Source organism: Heterodontus francisci, unplaced genomic scaffold (genome assembly GCF_036365525.1).
Source record: "Heterodontus francisci isolate sHetFra1 unplaced genomic scaffold, sHetFra1.hap1 HAP1_SCAFFOLD_102, whole genome shotgun sequence".
NCBI lineage: Eukaryota > Metazoa > Chordata > Chondrichthyes > Heterodontiformes > Heterodontidae > Heterodontus > Heterodontus francisci.
The window spans coordinates 2247933-2267957 of NW_027140380.1; the positions used below are offsets into that span (position 1 = coordinate 2247933).

Below are 20025 nucleotides of genomic sequence, written 5' to 3' on the forward strand. Positions count from 1 at the left end.
GCAGTGACAGTGTCGGTGGCGAGAGGAGCTGGGGTATAAAGAGCGGTGAGCCGAGGCCCGAGACCAGAAGCAGTGACAGTGTCGGTGGCGAGAGGAGCCTGGGTATAAAGAGCGGTGAGCTGAGGCCCGAGACCAGAAGCAGTGACAGTGTCGGTGGCGAGAGGAGCTGGGATATAAAGAGCAGTGAGCCGAGGCCCGAGACCAGAAGCAGTGACAGTGTCGGTGGCGAGATGAGCCGGGGTATAAAGAGCAGTGAGCCGAGGCCTGAGACCAGAAGCAGTGACAGTATCGGTGGCGAGAGGAGCTGGGGTATAAAGAGCAGTGAGCCGAGGCCAGAGACCAGAAGCAGTGACAGTGTCGGTGGCGAGAGGAGCTGGGGTATAAAGAGCAGTGAGCCGAGGCCCGAGACCAGAAGCAGTGACAGTGTCGGTGGCGAGAGGAGCTGGGGTATAAAGAGCAGTGAGCCGAGGCCCGAGACCAGAAGCAGTGACAGTGTCGGTGCCGAGAGGAGCTGGGGTATAAAGAGCAGTGAGCCGAGGCCCGAGACCAGAAGCAGTGACAGTGTCGGTGGCGAGAGGAGCTGGGGTATAAAGATCAGTGAGCCGAGGCCCGAGACCAGAAGCAGTGACAGTGTCGGTGGCGAGAGGAGCTGGGGTATAAAGAGCAGTGAGCCGAGGCCCGAGACCAGAAGCAGTGACAGTGTCGGTGGCGAGAGGAGCTGGGGTATAAAGAGCAGTGAGCCGAGGCCCGAGACCAGAAGCAGTGACAGTGTCGGTGGCGAGAGGAGCCTGGGTATAAAGAGCAGTGAGCCGAGGCCCGAGACCAGAAGCAGTGACAGTGTCCGTGGCAAGAGCTCTGTTCAGTTCTGTGGACCTGCTTGACCAGCAATAATCGAAGTGTGACATCACAGGAGAGCCGGTAAGTGATTGGTGGGTATTTCTTCCATGTCTGTTTTGTTTTGGCCAAGTGATTTAAATCAGGAGATGTCATTACAGGTTAAGATTACAATTAAATGTTTTTTTTTAAATACTGCAATCCAAATTAATTAATTAAATAGAATAGAGATGGCTGGGCAGGCGATGTGTTACAGCTGTAGTATGTGGGAGCTGGTGGACGCCGATGCAATCCACGGTGACCACATCTTCAGCAAGTGTTAGCTGATTGAGGAACTTTGGCTCAGAGTTGATGAGCTGGAGTCCGAGCTGTGGACACTGCGACGCATCAGGGAGGGCGAAAGTTACCTGGACACTGTTTCAGGAGACAGTCACACCCCTTAGATTAATTACATACAATTTGGACCATGGTCAGGGACAGGAGGGTGTGACTGCGAGTGAGGCAGGTATGGGGATCCAGAATGTAGCTTTGGAGGAGCCTCAGCCAGTGCCCTTATCCAATAGGTACGAGATTTTTGCTTCCAATGTGGATAAGGGCACAGGCTGCAGGGAGGATGAGTGAACTGACCACCCTGGTTCAGAGCGCCATTCAAGTGGGGGGAGAAAAGAGAAATATTGTAGTCATAGGGGATAGCATAGTTAGGGGAATAGATACTGTTATCCACAGCAAAGATATAGAGAGTCCCGAAGATTGTGTTGCCTACCTGGTGCCAAGGTTAAGGACATCTTTTCCGGGCGAGAGAGGAATTTGGAGTGGGAAGGAAAGGATCCAGTTGTTGTGATCCACATAGATACCAACAACATAGGTCGGACTAGGAAAGAGGTTCTGCTGAGGGACTATGAGCAGCTTGAGGCTAAATTAAAAAGCAGAACCACAAAGGTAATAATCTCCGGATTACTATCTGAGCCACGTGCAAATTGGCACAGGGTAAATAAGATTAGAGAGGTAAATGCGTGGCTCAAAGATTTTTGTGGGAGAAATGAGTTCCAATTCATGGGACACTGGCACCAGTACTGGAGAAAGAGAGAGCTGTTCCATTGGGATGGGCTGCACCTGAACCATGCTGGGACCAGTGTCCTGGCGAATCGTACAACTAGGCTTGTAGATAAGGCTTTAAACTAAATAGTGGGGTGGAGGGTTCTATTGAAGGGAAGTTTATAAAGTTGAAAAGTAACGAGAGAACAGAGGTGCAGGGTAGTGAAGGGGCATACATTAATCAGAGTGTGACCGGTAGGAACAGAGAATACAAGCATAAGAGTACAGTAGAAATTAGAACTAGAATAGGTAAAAATGGGAATAAGTCAAAGCTTCAGGCTCTTTATCTGAATGCACATCGCATTTGTAACAAGATAGATGAGCTGACGGCACACAGAGAAATAAATGAATATGATTTGATAGCTATCACTGAGACGTGGTTGCAGGATGACCAGGACTGGAATCTCAATGTTCAAGGATATTCGACGTTCCGGAAGAATAGGCAGAAAGGAAAAGGAGGTGGGGTAGCTTTGTTAAAGGAAGGGATCAGTGCAGTTGTGAGGAATGATATAGGTGTAATAGATGGTAATGTAGAATCAGTTTGGTTGGAAATAAGGAATAGCAAGGGGAAGAAATCACGGATGGGAATGGTCTATAGGCCCCTGAGGAGTTGTGCCTCTGTAGGACAAAATATTAATCAGGAAATAATGGAGGCGTGTAAGAAGAACACTGCAATTATCGTGGGTGATTTTAATCTTCATATAGACTGGACAAATCAAATTGGCAAGGGTAGCATGGAAGACGAATTTGTAGAGTGCATCAGGGATTGTTTCTTCGAACATTGCAGAACCTAGCCGGGAACAGGCTATTTTAGACTTGGTAATGTGTAATGAGGTAGGATTAATAAGATATCTCGTAGTTAAGGATCCTCTAGGGGGAAGTGATCATAACATGGTAGAATTTCAAATTCAGTTTGAGGGTGAGCAACTGGGGTCTCAAACCAGTGTCTTCAACTTGAACAAGGGCAATTACAGTGGTAGGAAGAATGAGTTGTCTAAAGCAGGCTGGGAAAATAGACTACGGGGGAAGTCAGTCGATGAGCAGTGGCAGACTTTTAAGCAGATATTTCATAACACTCAGCAAACATTTATTCCGGTCAGAAGGAAGGACTCGAGGAGAACGATGAACCACCCGAGGATAACAAAGTAAGTTAAGGAGAGTATCAAATCAAAAGCAAAGGCAGACAAAGCAGCAAAAGCTAGTGCTAGGCCAGAGGAATGGGAATTTTTTAGAAACCAGCAGTGCATGACTTAAAAAATGAATAAAGAGAGAAAATTGATTGAGAGTAAATTGGCAAGAAATATAAAAACAAACAGCAAGAGCTCGGGGGCCTATAGACCACTCCAATGCGTGATTTCTTTCCCTTGCTATTCCTTATTTTCACCCAAACTGATTCTACATCACCATCTATTACACCGATATCATTCCTCACAACTGCACTGATCCCTTCCTTTAATAATAAAGCTACCCCACCTCCTTTTCCTTTCTCCCTATTCTTCCGGAATATCGAATATCCTTGAACATAAAAAGGAAGAGAGTAGCTAAAGTACATGTGGGACCCTTAGAGGATGAGACTGGGGAATAAATAACATGGAACAGGGGAATGGCAGATAATTTAAGCCAATATTTTGCATAGGTCTTCACGGTGGAAGACACTATAAACATCCCAACAATAATAGATGAGCAAGGTGTAAATGGGAGGGAGGAACTTGTAACATCTCTATCACGAGGGAAAAGGTGCTGGACAAACTGATGGGACTAAAGACAGACAAGTCGCCAAGAACTGATGGCCTCCATCCAAGGGTTTTAAAAGAAGTGGCTGCAGAGATAGTAGGGGCATTGGTCATAATATACCAAAATTCACTGGATTCCGTAGGGTGCCAGCGGATTGGAAAACCGCTAATGCGACGCCCTTATTCAAGAAAGGAGGGAGACAGAAGGCAGGAAACTATAGACCAGTTAGCTTAACATCTGTCATTGGGAAAATGCTAGAGTCCATTATTGAGGAAGAAATAGCAGGACATTTAGAAAAACATAATGCAATCAAACAGAGTCAACATGGTTTTATGAAAGGGAAATCATGTTTGACAAACTTGTTAGAGCTCTTTGAGGATATAACAAGCAGAGTGGATAAAGGGGAACCAGTAGATGTAGTGTATTTGGATTTTCAGAAGGCGCCACATAAAAGGTTATTGCACAAAATAGGAGCTCAGGGTATTGGGGGTAATGTGTTAGCATGGATTGAGGATTGGCTAACACACAGAAGGCAAAGTGTCGGGATTAATTGGTCTTTTTCAGGTTGGAAAGACGTATTTAGTGGGGTGCCACAAGGATCAGTCCTAGAGCCTCAACTATTTACTATCTATATTAATGACCTGGAGGAAGGGACAGATTGTAGAGTATCCAAATTTGCTGACGATACAAAAATAGGTGGAAAGGCATGTTGTGATGAGGACACAAAGAAACTGTAAAGGGATATGTTAAGTGAGTGGGCAAAAACTTGGCAGATGGAGTTCAATGTGGGAAAGTGTGAGGTAATCCACATTGGCAGGAAGAATAAAAAGGCAGATTATTATTTAGATGGAGAAAAACTACAAAATTCAAAATGCAGTTCAGAGGGATCTGGGTGTTCTTGTGCAGGAAACACAAAAAGTTAGCATGCAGGTGCAGCAAATAATTAGGAAGGCAAATGGAATTTTGGCCTTTATTGCTCAGGGGTGAGAGTTTAAAAATAGGAAAGTCTTATTACAACTGCACAGGGTGTTGGTGAGGCCACACGTGGAGTACTGCGTACAGTTTTGGTCACTGTATTTAAGGAAGGATATCCTAGCATTGGAGGCAGTTCAGAAAAGGTTCACGAGGCTGATTCCTGGAATGCAGGGGTTGTCTTATCAAGAACAGAATGAGAGGTGATCTTATTGAAACAAATAAGATTCTAAGGGGGCTTGACAGGGTAGATGTTGAGAATATATTTCCACTGGTGGGGGAATCTCGAACAAGGGGACATTGTTACAGAATAAGGGGGCACACATTTAAAACTGAGATGTGTATGAATTTTTTTCTCTGAGGGTGGTGAATCTCTGGAATTCTGTACCTCAGAGAGTTGTGGAGGCTAGGTCACGAAATGTATTTAAGGAGGTGGCAGATAGATTTTTGAAATCTCAGGGAGTGGAGGGTTAAGCGGAGCAGGCTCAAAAGAGGAGTTGAGGCATGGGAGAGATCAGCCATGATCTTATTGAATGGCGGGCCAGGCTTGAGGGGCTGAATGGCCTGCTCCTCCTCCTACTTGTGCTCAGTTTGCAGTAATGGAAGACTATGTCTTCCATTTTTACCATTTATGAGTTTTGTGGAGTAGTGTGTAACATGTAGCTCAGTCTGCAATCTAACAATATTGAGATTAATTCTGTACTTTACTATCAGGTCCTGTTTGTCTTTCCCATCTGACATAGAATTTGTAGTTCAGGCTGCACTCTTGTGAGAATGACACAGTGCCTTGCAATCTGATAGTGGGTGTAATTTTGTGCGGAGATTGATGTATCTAGCTGGGACAGAGTTGGGGTGAAATGGAACCAACCTCAGTCTGTCCTGCGCTGTGTGACTGTTGGATTGAATAAATGTGTCTGGAACTTGGGATCAGTGCCGGTCTGACTACGTTTGCTGTCGGTGATTGTGGAACTGATGTCTCTGCTCTCTGTGAGTGATACTGTACTTACTGTGTGTGAGGAGCTGGCTGCACTTCCTCTTGTGTCGAGGAATCACGACATTTATTCTGCTTCCATCAAGTATTTGCCTGTAGAAAGGAAATGTATTTATTATAATTCAGGAAGAGATGTGGTAGAAGATACAAAAGTGACCAAAACAATTTTTCAATTAATAATCATTATGAACAATCACAAAGGAAACCCAGCAACACAAACAGAGTCAGTGTCTGATTCCACTGCAGTCCTGCAGCCCCCAGCTACTGCATACCAGGGGCTTTGGCCATTTTACAACAATTAAATGACATCCAGAAACAATCCACTGGGCCATGAATAGGACTGACCGACGGAGCAGGGACTTTTACACAGGTCAGATTTCCAGTTCCCGCTCCCATGGTCTAACCGTTCAAGCGAAACCAAACAGCCGCTGTTTAAAATGTGTCCTTCACACTTCTCACCTGGTGCCTATAATAGATTCTCTTTGTGTAACTCCCCACATCCCACTGTCCAATAACAAACTATGGGATTAGACTGGATTGCTGCCTTTGCATTGGTGTGGATACGATGGGCCAAATGGCCTAATTCTGTGCTGGAACTTTTTGATGTTTTTGTTTGGTGAATTCTTGCAGAAATCTGCACCTGCGCTCCCCTCCCCCATCTACCTGTCATGGGGCAGTGCAATGGTTAAAGAATGGAGGGTTTCATCAACTGGATGGTGACGTATATTTAATATAACAGTGACGTGCTGTCTACTACACCACAGAGCCATTCACAGACAAAGCCCAACCACCAGCTCCTTCTCACACACAGTCCGTACATTATCACACACACAGCGCAGAGACACAGACAGGTCATCAGTTCCACAGTCTCAGACAGCAGAAATCGTTCCAGAGACACATTTTCAATCCATCAATCAAACAGAGCAGGAGAGCCAGACGTTGTTTCCATGTCAACCCAACTCAGTACCACTGACAGGTAGATACATAAATCCCAGTCCAAATTCTCTCTCACTATCGAATTATCACTGTGTCAATCCCACAATATTGCAAGCGAATAATGGAAGGCTGGATTTCATCTATTTTAACGCAAGGCGTCTTACAAGTAAGGCAGATGAATTGAGGGCTAAAAACAAGAAATGCTCAAAATACTCAGCAGGTCTGGCAGCATCTGTGGAGAGAGAAGCAGAGTTACCATTTCAGGGCATTTGGGGCAGCACAGTGGTTAGCACCGCAGCCTCACAGCTCCAGCGACCCGGGTTCAATTCTGGGTGCTGCCTGTGTGGAGTTTGCAAGTTCTCCCTGTGTCTGCGTGGGTTTTCTCCGGGTGCTCCGGTTTCCTCCCACATGCCAAAGACTTGCAGGTTGATAGGTAAAATTGGCCATTATAAATTGCCCCTAGTATAGGTATGTGGTAGGGAAATATAGGGACAGGTGGGGATGTGGTAGGATTATGGAATTAGTGTAGGATTAGTATGGATGGGTGGTTGATGGTCGGCACAGACTCGGTGGGCCAAAGGGCCTGTTTCAGTGCTGTATCTCTAAATAAAAAAATAAAAGGTCAGTGACCCTTCTTCAGAACTCCGAAGATGAATTGAGGGCGTTGATTAACACATGGCAATATGATATTGCTATCACAGAAACATGGTTGAGGGAAGGGCAGGACTGACAGCTCAATATTCCAGGGTATAGAATCTTCAGGTGTGACAAGGACTGGAATGGGGGCAAGGGGAAGGGGGAGGGGGAGGGGGTGGGGTGAATGTCAAAGAGGAGGTGGCATTGCACTATTGACCAAGGAATCATTTACTACAGTAAGGAAGGATGATATATTAAAAGGTTCTTTAAATGAGGCCATATGGTTAGAACTTAAAAACAAAAATGGGGCAAGCACTTGTCTGGGAGTGTACTACAGGCCTCCAAACAGTCAGGGAGAGATAGAGGAGCAGATATGTAGGTAAATCTAAAAGGGGTGTAAAAATAATAGGGTAATAAGAGGGAATTTCAACTTCCCCAATATTAACTGGGATAGTCGTAGTGCAAAAGGTTAAAGGGGGTGGAATTCTGAAAGTGCATTCGGGAGAGCTTTTAGAGCAAGCACGTAGAGAGTCCTGCAAGAGAAAGTGGTACTGGACCTAATCTCGGGGAATGAAGCCGCACAAGTGGTAGAAGTGTCAGTGGGGGAGCATTTCATGGATAGTGACCATAACTCTAAGATTTAAGGCAGTTATGGAAAAGGACAAAAATGAACTGGAAATAAAGGTACTGTTTTGGGGGAAGGTCAATTTCAATATGATAAAACAGGATCTGGCCAAAGTGGACTGGGAGCAGCTACTTCTAGGAAAGTCTACATCAGACCAGCGGGAGTCATTTATAAAGGAGATAGTGAGAGTTCAGGGCCCACATGTTCCCGTAAAGATGAAGGGGAGGACCAACAAGTTTAGGGAACCCTGAATGTCAAGGGATATCAAGGATTGAATAAGGAAAAAAAAAGGCTTATGGCAGATTCAGAGGGCTGAAAACAGCAAAGGCCCTCGAGGAGTATAGAAAGTGCAGGTGGGGGTGGGTACATTAAAAAAAAAAAGTAATTAAGAGAGCGAAGAGGGGGCATGAAAAAACACTGGTGGGCAAGATAAAGGAAAATCCCAAGGCATTTTATAAGTATATTAAGGGCAAGAGGATAACCAGGGAAAGAGTAGGGCCCATTAGGGACCAACGTGGCAATCTGTATGTGGAGCCGGAGGATGTAAGCGAGGTTTTGGTTGGTTACTTTTCTTCTGTGTTCACTATGGAGAAGGACGATGTTGGTGTAGAGATCAGGGAGGCGGATTGTGATATACGTGAACAAATTAGCATTGAACGGGAGGAGGTGTTAGCGGTTTTAGCGGGCTCAAAAGTGGATAAATCATCAGGCCCAAATGAGATGTATTCCAGGCTGCTATGTGTGGCAAGGGAGGAGATTGCAGGGTCTCTGACACAAATTTTCAAATCCTCTCTGGCCACAGGAGAGGTGCCAGAGGACTGGAGGACGGTGAATGTGGTACCATTATTCAAGAAGGGGAGCAGGGATAAACCAGGTAATTACAGGCCAGTGAGTCTAACATCAGTGGTAAGAAAACTATTGGGAAAAAATTCTGAGGGACAGGATTAATCTCCACTTGGAGAGGCAGGGATCAATCAGGGATAGTCAGTATGGCTTTGTCAGGGGGAGATCGTGTCTAACAAATTTGATTGAATTTTGTGAGGTGGTGATTAGGCATGTAGATGAGGTTAAAGCAGTTGATGTAGTCTACATGGACTTCAGTAAGGCTTTTGATAAGGTCCCACATGGGAGATTGGTCAAGAAGGTAAGAGTCCATGGGATCCAGAGCAATTTGGCAAATTGGATCCAAAATTGGCTTATTGGCAGGAGGCAGAGGGTGATGGTCGAGGGTTGTTTTTGCGATTGAAAGCCTGTGACCAGTGGTGTACGCAGGGATTGGTGCAGGGACCCTTGCTGTTTGCAGTGTACATTAATGATTTAGATGTGAATATAGGTGATATGATTAGTAAGTTCGCAGATGACATGAAAATTGGTGGGTGTCGTAAATAGTGAGGAGGAAAGCCTTGGATTATGGACGATATAGATGGGTTGGTAAGGTGGGCAGAGCAGTGGCAGATAAAATTTAATTCTGAGAAGTGTGAGGTGATGCATTTTGGGAGGACTAACAAGGCAAGAGAATATACAATAGATGAAATGACCACAGGAAGTACAGAGGGACATTGGTATACTTGTCCATTGAACACCGAAGGCAGCAGCACAGGTGGAAAAGGTGGTTAGGAAGACATATGGGATAGTTGCCTTTATTAGCCGAGGCATAGAATATAAGAGCAGGGAGGTTATGATGGAGTTGTATAAAATGCTCGTTCGGCCACAGCTGGAGTACTGTGTACAGTTCTGGTCGCCACACTATGGGAAGGATGTGATTGCACTGGAGAGGTTGCAGAGGAGATTCACCAGGATGTTGCCTGAGCTGGAACATTTCAGCTGTGAAGAGAGACTGGATAGGCCATGGTTGTTTTCCTTAGAACAGAGAAGGCCGAGGGGGGACCTGATTGAGGTATAAAAAATTATGAGTGGCATGGATACGGTAGATAGGAAGAAACTTTTTTTCCCTTAGCAGAGGTGTCAATAACCAGGGGGCATGGATTTAAGGTAAGGGGCAAGAGGTTGAGCGGGGAATTGAGGAAAAACCTTTTCTCCCAGAGAGGGGTTGGAATCTGGAACACACTGCTTGAAGGGGCGGTAGAGGCAGGAACCCTCACAACATTTAAGAATAATTTAGATAAGCACTTGAAATGCCATAGCATACAAGTCTACAGGCCAAGTGCTAGAAAATAGGATTAGAAAAGATAGGTGCTTTATGGCTGACATGGACACGATGGGCTGAAGGGCCTGTTTCTATGCTGTATAACTCTGACTCTATGACTAACCTCAGCTACAATTTAAATACATATAGAACTGGCACGTGGTTCCAGTTTCAAAGTTACAGAATTAACCTCAATAATGTACTCTGAGATTCAGGTTAAATACCAGCTAAATATTTACACGTTATGAGTTTAGAAGTTGCAGTATTAATTCCCATAATGTATTTATTTTTATTTAGAGATTCAGCATTGAAACAGGCCTATCGGCCCACCGGGTCTGTGCCGACCAACAACCACCCATTTATATTAATCCTACATTAATCCCATACTCCCTACCACATCCCCACCATTCTCCAACCACCGACCTACACTTAGGGAAATTTACAATGGCCAATTTACTGATCAACCTGCAAGTCTTTGGCTGTGGGAGGAAACCGGAGCACGCGGCGGAAACCCACGCGGTCACAGGGTGGACTTGCAAACTCCACACAGGCAGTACCCAGAACTGAACCCGGGTCACTGGAGCTGTGAGGCTGCGGTGCTAACCACTGCATCACCCACATTTGGACACTAGTCCATATCTCAACTGCATAATCAGATTGAGAGATTATGAAAAACAGTATAACCTAAGATACAAACTCAGATTCCAGTTTAAAACTTATCTGGATTGTGGAACTAAAAGATACAATATAAATTTGATTTGTCTAGTGAGCTATAAGTTTTCTACCAGTCCAAAAACCACATATAGTGTCAGATGGAAGATACTGTACAGTTCCAGATGTATAGGGTCATTTTACATGCAAGTCCAAAATTCTCACTGTCCGACTGAATGACACTGATCAAATTGCTTCGTACAGTCTGAGTTACACTTGCACACCAATCCGGTATTAGATTGTAGGATACATTATCTTTCACTATTGTGTTCACAGTGACAGATATTTAATAACAAGCAAAACCTCAAACGTATTGTCTGCTTAAAACCGACCACATCAGTGGCCTGTTGCTGTGCTGACATTTTATGTAGAATGAATCCAGACTTGCAAACAGTCCCAGGGACAGAAGATTATATAATGAATCCCATACTCATACAGAGTACCAGACACTGCCAGATAGAGAGTGATGCTGAAACACATGCTCAGTGCCAGGTGCTGAAAGGCATCGGTTGATGACTGCACTCACTCACAATTCCTCAGCCTGAGTCATCTAAAGCAATCTAACACACAAATAGTAGCACTGAGAGATTGAGAAAGAGTCCAAAACTCACATGGAGCACTCGATGCTGACAGATACAAACTGAAGACTATACACACATGGATCTAGGATGAGCTAACTCACAGGAAACAGAGAGTGGGGATAAATTGGGCATTTTCATTTTCGCAATCTAACTAATGGAGTGCCACAGTGATCAGTGCTGGTGCCTCAACTATGTATGGTCTATATTAATAACTTACATGAAGCGATCAAGTGTATTGTTGCCAAATTTATGGATGTGACAAAGATCGATAGGAAAGAAAGTTATGAAGAGGATAAAGTGTCTGCAAAGAGATATAGATAGGTTAAGTCAATGGGCAAAAGTTTGGCAGCTGGAGTATAATGTGGGAAAATGTGAGGTTGTCTAATTTGGCAGGAAGAATAGAAAAAAAGAATATTACTTACATAGAGAGAGACTGCAGAATGCTGCTGTACCAAGGGATCTGGGTGCCAGGTACATGAATTACAAAAAGTTAGCATGAAGGTATAGCAAGTAATTAGGAAGGAAAATGGAATGTTGGCATTTTTAGCAAGGGGAATGGAGTATAAAAGTAGGGAAGTTTTACTATAACTGTCTAGGGCATTAGTGACAACCCAACTAAAGGACTCCATACAGTTTTGGTCTCCTTACTTAAGGAGGGATATACTTGCATTGGAATCAACTCAAATAAGGTTCACTAGGCTGATTTCTGTGATGAAGGATTGCCTTATGAGACAATGTTGAGCAGGTTGGGCCTATACCCACTGTAGTTAGAAGATTGAGAGGTGATCTTATTGAAACCTATAAGATTCTCAGTGGGCTGGACAGGTAGATGCTGAGAGGATGTTTCTCCTTGTGGGGGAATGTAGGGGCGAGAGTTTCAAGCTAAGTGGTCTTCCATTCAAGAAGGAGATGAAGAGGAATTTCTTCTCTCAGAGGGTTGTTCATCTTTGGAATTCTGTTCCCCAGAGGACTGTGGAGGCTGAGTCATTGAATCAAGGCTCTGTTCGACAAATTTTTGATCTACATGGGAATCAATGGTTGGGAATCAATGGTTATGGGCGCAGGCAGGAAGGTGAAATTAAGGTCACAATCAGAAGAGCCATGATCTTATCGAATGGCAGAGCAGGCTTGATGGGTCAAATGGTCTATTTCTGCTCCTATTTCGTATCTTATTATATTCTTACACACACGTGTACACACACACACACAACCAGTGTGTGGCAGATCCAGAATTCATCTCACTTTCATACACAATACCAGTGACTGAAAGGTACAGAATCAATCCCACAGATGCATACAGTACCACCGACAAGTACAGGATGAATCCCATGCTCACACACACCACTAGGTATTAAAAGATACATGTGATTCCCACTCGCACATGACAATATGAGACGGAGTTACAGAATGATTTCCACATTTACATAGAGCACCACTGACTGCTGATCAATTCATCCCACAATCTCACACACTACCAGAGGTTGAGAGATACAAAATTAATCCCACACTCCGATGTAGTAGCAAAGACTGACACATACAAAATCAATCACAAACACTCCTACAGTACCACTGGCAGATTCAGTAACTGCCAAAATTACCAGAGACTGACAAATAAATCTTGAACTCCTACATATTGTGAGATGCTGACACAGATAGCTTGAATTCCACACATACAGAACCACTGACAGATTCAGAGTCAGTCCCAAATTCACGTACCATCCCAGAGACTGACAGATACAGAATGGATGTCATACTCAAACACAGTACCAGAGTCTGACAGATAGATAAGGAATCCATACAGCACCAGAGACCGAGAGCTACCGAATTACATAACATGTGCAAACACAGTACCACAGACTAAAAGCAGTGGAATTAATTGCACATTCACATGCAATAGCAGAGACACAACGACAGAGAATCATCAATAAGTGTCCTCCCACCAACAGCCAGGACATTTCCAGGGAGCTGTACACAGGGAGCGGCTCTTTCAATATCAACTGGGGCCGGAGGATCTTCGTGAAATATCCTTCCTGATTGCAGGAAGGGTGTTTGTGATTGGTTGCAAATGTTTATTCTGATTGGATGAGGAAAAACACCAATTAGAGAATTACAGTTAAAAAACCTTTATGACATCACTCCCAATCACCCAATCACAATCTTTACTTTCCCCCCATCCCTCATTAGCATCGAGCTGTGGGATTGTCTATTTAATCCGCACTCGGAAGGGGTTTGGTTTATTTCTGTGTCTGAAATTGAATCTGAAGATGCCTGAAAAGAAGAAAGCAGCTCCGAAGAAGGGCGCCAAGAAAGCCTTAAATAAACCGTCAGCAAAGGGCGGCAAGAAGCGGAGAAAGTCGAGGAAGGAGAGTTACTCCATCTACATCTACAAAGTGATGAAGCAGGTTCACCCCGACACCGGCATCTCCTCCAAGGCCATGAGCATCATGAACTCGTTTGTGAACGATATTTTCGAGCGCATCGCGGGTGAGGCTTCCCGCCTGGCCCATTACAACAAGCGCAGCACCATCAGCTCCCGGGAGATCCAGACCGCCGTGCGCCTGCTGCTGCCCGGGGAGCTGGCCAAGCACGCCGTGTCGGAAGGGACAAAGGCGGTGACCAAGTACACCAGCTCCAAGTAAAACTGCACAATGGACTGAAAAACAGATCAAACACAACGGCTCTTTTAAGAGCCACCCACAATCTCTCTGAAAAAGCTGCATCCGAACATCTCTATTAAATTATTTTAAAACAATGTATAACATAATAACGTTCCCACTGCTGTACCTGTGTCTTCTGTCCCATAAACTGTACACGGACACATAATCCGCTCATCCGCCTTCGCTTTTTTGCTAAAAGCTGTTATTATTGCACAGCTCCTCAATGACTGCATTAACAGCTGTTTTTAGCTGTAAAGGTCAGACCTTAGTCCCTTCACTCTATTCCTGAAATGTGAACTGATTCATCGTTTTATTCACAGCAACTCGCCGGAACAGGAACAGAGCAGATTGAGCAGATCCGGCTTCCTCTTTTCAGAGAAGGACACTGGGCTCTGATTGAAGACTAAACTGAGTGTTTTCCTTCAGGGAAATGCTATGAACAGGGATTTATTCCCAACTGGAACAGTTTGTAAACGATTGTAAAATGAACCACAATTTACACAACATTTTTAAACCACGCTTGTGATTGGTGACGGAAAGAATTGAATAAAACAAAAAAAAGAGAAGGGATTTGAAATCTTTGACTAAGGATGACATTTATTTTAATCCGCTCTTTTCCGAGAATGAAATTGGCGGGCTTTGTGAAATTGACAAATTCTCTGCTTCTGGTAGTGTGGCGGGTAAATCCCGCCCTCTTCCGTTTGTCAGTGCCCTGATTGGTGAAGAATATAGGCAAATGAGGTGAATTAAGTACCGACCAAGGAGATGAGTTCTCAGTCTATAAGTACAGTAAATGCTGCGGAAAATAACCATTCTTCGTCAAGGTATTTGTGAGATTGTTGATATCGCACACCTACATGATGGACGTGCTTTCCAAAATGGGGTTTTGGGAGGGAATCTGCAATTGGATCCAACTGCTCTACACAAACATCAGTAGCGCAGTGTCAATCAACGGGTGGGAATCTGAAAGTTTCCCGATCAAATCTGGAGTCAGACAGGGCTGTCCTCTGTCCCTGGTCTTGTTTGTTTGCTGTATTGAACCCTTTGCTGAGTCTATTAGGAAGGATGCGAGCATAAGAGGGGTGACAATCCCAGGCAGCGGAGGCACTCAGGTCAAAACCTCCCTGTACATGGATGACGTCGCCGTCTTCTGCTCGGATCCGCTGTCCATGTGCAGACTGATGAGCATCTGCGACCAGTTCGAACTGGCCTCGGGAGCCAAAGTTAACCACGGCAAGAGCGAGGCCATGTTCCTTGGGAACTGGGCTGAACGATCCTTTGTCCCCTTCACCGTCAGGTCAGATTACCTGAAGGTGCTGGGGATATGGTTCGGAAGGGCCGGGGCGTGCACCAAAGCATGGGAGGAGCGAGTAGCCAAGGTACGACAAAAGTTGGGCATGTGGGGGCAGCGATCTCTCTCCATTGTGGGTAAGAACCTGGTCATCAGGTGCGAGGCGCTCACGTTGTTGCTCTACGTGGCGCAGGTCTGGCCCATACCCCACTCCTGCGCCGTGGCAGTCACCCGAGCCATTTTCCGCTTCGTCTGGGGATCTAAAATGGACCGGGTCCAGAGGGACACGATGTTCAAATCTCTGGACAAGGGCGGGAAAAATGTACCCAACGTGGCCCTCATCCTGATGACCAACTTCGTGTGCGGCTGCATCAAGCTATGTGTAGATCCCCAGTACGCAAACTCCAAGTGTCACTACGTGCTGAGGTTCTATCTGTCCCCGGTGTTGCGAAGGATGGGCCTGGTCACATTGCCGCGGAACGCACCATGCAGTTGGGCGGCGCCGTACCACCTATCCTTCGTGGAGCAGTTTCTGTGGAAAAACACCTTTGACCACCGGTCCATCAGGCAGTGGTCTGCACGGAATGTCCTCAAGGCCCTACGGGAAAAGGAAATGGTGGATCCTGTCGGATGGTTCCCCGAGCAGACCGTCAAAGTCATTTGGCGGAATGCCTCATCACCAGAACTTTCAAACAAGCACCAAGACGTAGCTTGGCTGGTGGTGAGAAGGGCCCTCCCCGTCAGATCCTTCATGCACACCCGAAGTCTCGCCCCCTCCGCACAGTGCCCCCGCGTTGGCTGTGGTGGGGAAGAGACGGTCGCCCACCTCCTCCTGGAATGTGCCTTTGCAAAGCAGGTGTGGAAAGAGATGCAGTGGTTTTTGTCAAGGTTCATCCCAAGCAGCTCTGTAACACAGGAGTCTGTGCTCTACGGGCTGTTCCCAGGGACGCACACTGAGACAAACATCAACTGTTGCTGGAGGACTATCAATTCGGTGAAAGACGCCCTTTGGTCTGCCCGAAACTTGCTGGTCTTCCAGCGCAAAGAGTTGTCCACCACCGAATGTTGCAGACTGGCACATTCCAAGGTCCAGGACTACGTGCTGAGGGACGACCTAAAGCTTGGGGCAGCCGCAGCAAAGGCTCAATGGGGAAAGACCACAGTGTAAGGTTCCCCCACCAAGCTGGACTGAGGGGCTGGAACCATGGGAAGCCCCTCGAACTGTATCGTTAATATTCTCAATTGCTGTAAATGTAAAACTGTAATTGACATGACAATTGTGAAACGGAAGGGTTGGGAAGAAACTCATGACATTATTGAAAGAAACTGATCTCTTTTGCAATGTTTGTATTTTTTCGTGCTGTTTGGAAACTGTTTGGCAATGTAATTTTTACACATTTTTATGAATAAAGTATATTATGGAAATAAAAAAAAAGGAAGAGGAAAGACCAGCGGGAAAGCTCGGGCCAAGGCCAAGTCTCGCTCCTCCCGGGCTGGACTGCAGTTCCCAGTGGGCCGTGTTCACAGACTCCTGAGAAAGGGTAACTATGCTGAGCGTGTGGGTGCCGGAGCCCCGGTCTATCTGGCTGCTGTGCTCGAGTATCTGACCGCTGAAATCCTTGAGCTGGCCGGGAACGCGGCCCGGGACAACAAGAAGAGCCGCATCATCCCCAGACACCTGCAGCTGGCCGTCCGCAACGACGAGGAGCTCAACAAGCTGCTGGGAGGAGTGACCATCGCTCAGGGTGGGGTGCTGCCTAATATCCAGGCCGTGCTGCTGCCCAAGAAAACCAGTGCTCAGAGCTCCCAGAAAAAGTAAAGCGGCCAAAATATCATCTAATAAACCAAAGGCTCTTTTCAGAGCCACCCACAGTCTCTGTGAAAGGGCTGGTTACTGTCAGGAGGGAATCAGAGATGGAGTTATTGTAACAGTGGATTGACCTGTTTCGCATGCAGACAGTTTCAATTCTGTTTTTTCTCTCTCTCCGGCTTCTCAATGAGAATTTGCTCCCGGAGCAGAGTAAATGCAGGAAGAGGCCATTCTCGGGCTGTATGTTTCTCTCCTAACCTGATCTGTTCAGACCGCACTGTTCCCAGAGGACGGAATCTGAGAGTTGCTCACACACGGGAGCTGAGTCCATTGCAGCGCTTTAATATGTGCCTTCCCCCCCGGCCCTCCCTATTCTCCGGACACAAAGCTGTCTACTCCCCCGGCGGCGGGAGAGTCGGGGATTCTCTCCCCGCAGTGTCAGGGTTTGCAACCCCGGGGAACTGGCGGTTCGAGTCAGTGTGACCGAGCTGCCTTACATGTCCTGTGTACCGATCTCCAAGGGATTCAACTATTAGCGAACTCATTGGGTAATGTTTGTAAATAACCCTCATGTGAACGGAGCTGGCTCCATTAATGCCTTCCAAATAAAACTGGGATCCATTTCTTTTCCCCAAATGTCAGCTAACGGATCCCAGGAGCAGGGTTGAGATTGTGCTGAACAGCAATGAGTCTCCGGTAATGCTGCTTTCTAAATTCCAGATCAGCTCTCAGTCCGACAGGCCTTTCGGGAAAGTGATGTGACAAAACAGAAACCATGTGACCGCCCCTCCAATCTAATGTGTTTGATGATGAACAGAGATGGAAGCTCTTTCCTTTGCTGATTTGGTGGCTCTGAAAAGAGCCCTTGTTACACTTGTTACTGAAGCCGGGTTTTCGGCGCGTTCCCCGCGGATGCGGCGGGCCAGCTGGATATCTTTGGGCATGATGGTGACTCGCTTGGCGTGGATGGCGCACAGGTTGGTGTCCTCAAAGAGCCCCACCAGGTAAGCCTCGCTGGCCTCCTGCAGGGCCATGACGGCCGAGCTCTGGAAGCGCAGGTCTGTCTTGAAGTCCTGAGCGATCTCTCTGACCAGGCGCTGGAAGGGCAGTTTGCGGATGAGGAGCTCAGTGGATTTCTGGTAGCGGCGGATCTCCCTCAGAGCCACACTGCCGGGTCTGTAGCGATGAGGCTTCTTTACTCCACCCGTGGCTGGAGCGCTCTTCCGGGCCGCTTTGGTAGCCAGCTGTTTGCGAGGAGCTTTCCCTCCGGTCGATTTACGCGCTGTCTGCTTTGTCCGGGCCATTTTCTCAACGGATTCTGCACAATCTGAGACACACAGACTGTTAATACTGAATCTGCTGCACATCCGCCTTTTTAAACTCTGTGAGGAACCGCCCTGAGCAGTAATTGGCTGGAACCCGACGCCCAGTCAGTTTAAACCAAACCCCGATAATAAACAGAAACACAGGAAGCTATTGCCTCCGATTGGTCGATTATTACTGATTACTCAATTTAAAAAAAACCGCCAATATCAGTGCCGGAAACAACGGTTTTGACAAAGGAGAAATTTGCTTTAATTCATCTTATGAACATGATCAGAACATTTCAATGATATTTGTCAGCAAAGATCTTTTACAGCAAAGATTTTAAACTCTTTCTCTTGTATTATTCCACACATTGTCACAAGTTCCAGATACACTTTTCCAATCTGGTATCTATTCGGGTTTATTCTCCGTCCTTTTTGAAACAGTCTGGAAGCGGCGGCAGAAAGTCTCTTTCACAGCATTCTGCAAACGGATACATTTCAGGTCAATCTTTGTCAAGATACCGAATCACTGATTCTAGATTGAACCTATTTGTGGGAGACAAAAGCGGAGAGAAAGTGTTTTATTGTCAGGAGTTGAAATGTGAGACTGAGGTTTCCTACAACAGCGGGGTTTCCAGATAATGTACTTATTAATTATTGAGGCCAAGCTTGAACAAGGGAAACAAGTGACTGAGAACTGATCTGTCAGCTTTTATTAGCGGAATACAGGAAAGGGGCCGAATATGAACGCGTCTGAAATCAAAGCGCACTTGCGGTCAGTGGTCAGTAATTAATTTACACGGCATCATTAAGTAGAGACACAAAGATCTCACAGACAGTGAAAGTGAATCACCCAAATATACCTGGGATAAAACAGAGATCACAAAGGCAATTAGAAAGTTCCAGACTTTTCATATATAAGAAACAAAACAAATCGATACCATAGAGATGAAGTTGTAGCTTTTTCAGAGAGATTGTGGGTGGCTCTTAAAAGAGCCGTTGTGTTTGGGATGTTTTTCAGTCCATTGTGCAGTTTTACTTGGAGCTGGTGTACTTGGTCACCGCCTTTGTCCCTTCCGACACGGCGTGCTTGGCCAGCTCCCCGGGCAGCAGCAGGCGCACGGCGGTCTGGGTCTCCCGGGAGCTGATGCTTCTGCTCTTGTTGCAATGGGCCAGGCGGGAAGCCTCACCCGCGATGCGCCCGAAAATATCGTTCACAAACGAGTTTATGATGCTCATGGCCTTGGAGGAGATGCCGGTGTCGGGGTGAACCTGCTTCATCACTTTGTAGATGGAGATGGAGTAACTCTCCTTCCTCGACTTTCTCCGCCTCTTGCCGCCCTTTGCTGATGGTTTACTTAAGGTTTTCTTGGCGCCCTTCTTAGGAGCTGCTTTCTTCTTTCTTTTTTCCAAAATATACTTTATTCATAAAAATCTATAAAAATTACATTGCCAAACAGTTTCCAAACAGCACCAAAAAATACAAACATTGCAAGGGAGATCAGTTTCCTTCAATACTGTCATGAGTTTCTTCCCAACCCTTCCGTTTCACAATTGTCATGTCAATTACAGTTTTACATTTACAGCAATTGAGAATATTAACGATACAGTTCGAGGGGTTTCCCATTGATCCAGCTCCTCAGTCCAGCTTGGTGGGGGAACCTTACACTGTGGTCTTTCCCCATTGAGCCTTTGCTGC

General features: G+C 46.0%; 2 protein-coding genes across 2 annotated transcripts; one reads left to right on the forward strand and one right to left on the reverse strand.

The window, feature by feature from the left end:
- The first annotated feature begins 6683 nt into the window (after positions 1-6683).
- On the forward strand, positions 6684-17028 carry LOC137359409 (histone H2A-like). Its single transcript, XM_068025391.1, has 2 exons — positions 6684-6728; positions 16651-17028. Exons 1-2 carry the CDS (start codon positions 6684-6686, stop codon positions 17026-17028), a joined length of 423 nt encoding a protein of 140 aa, XP_067881492.1.
- A 143-nt stretch (positions 17029-17171) lies between these two features.
- Positions 17172-18359, reverse strand: LOC137359410 (histone H3-like). Its single transcript, XM_068025392.1, has 2 exons — positions 17894-18359; positions 17172-17296 (listed from the first exon to the last, which is right to left on the reverse strand). The coding sequence occupies exons 1-2, from the start codon at positions 18321-18323 to the stop codon at positions 17172-17174; spliced, it is 555 nt and encodes a 184-aa protein (XP_067881493.1). The 5' UTR covers positions 18324-18359.
- Positions 18360-20025: the final 1666 nt, after the last annotated feature.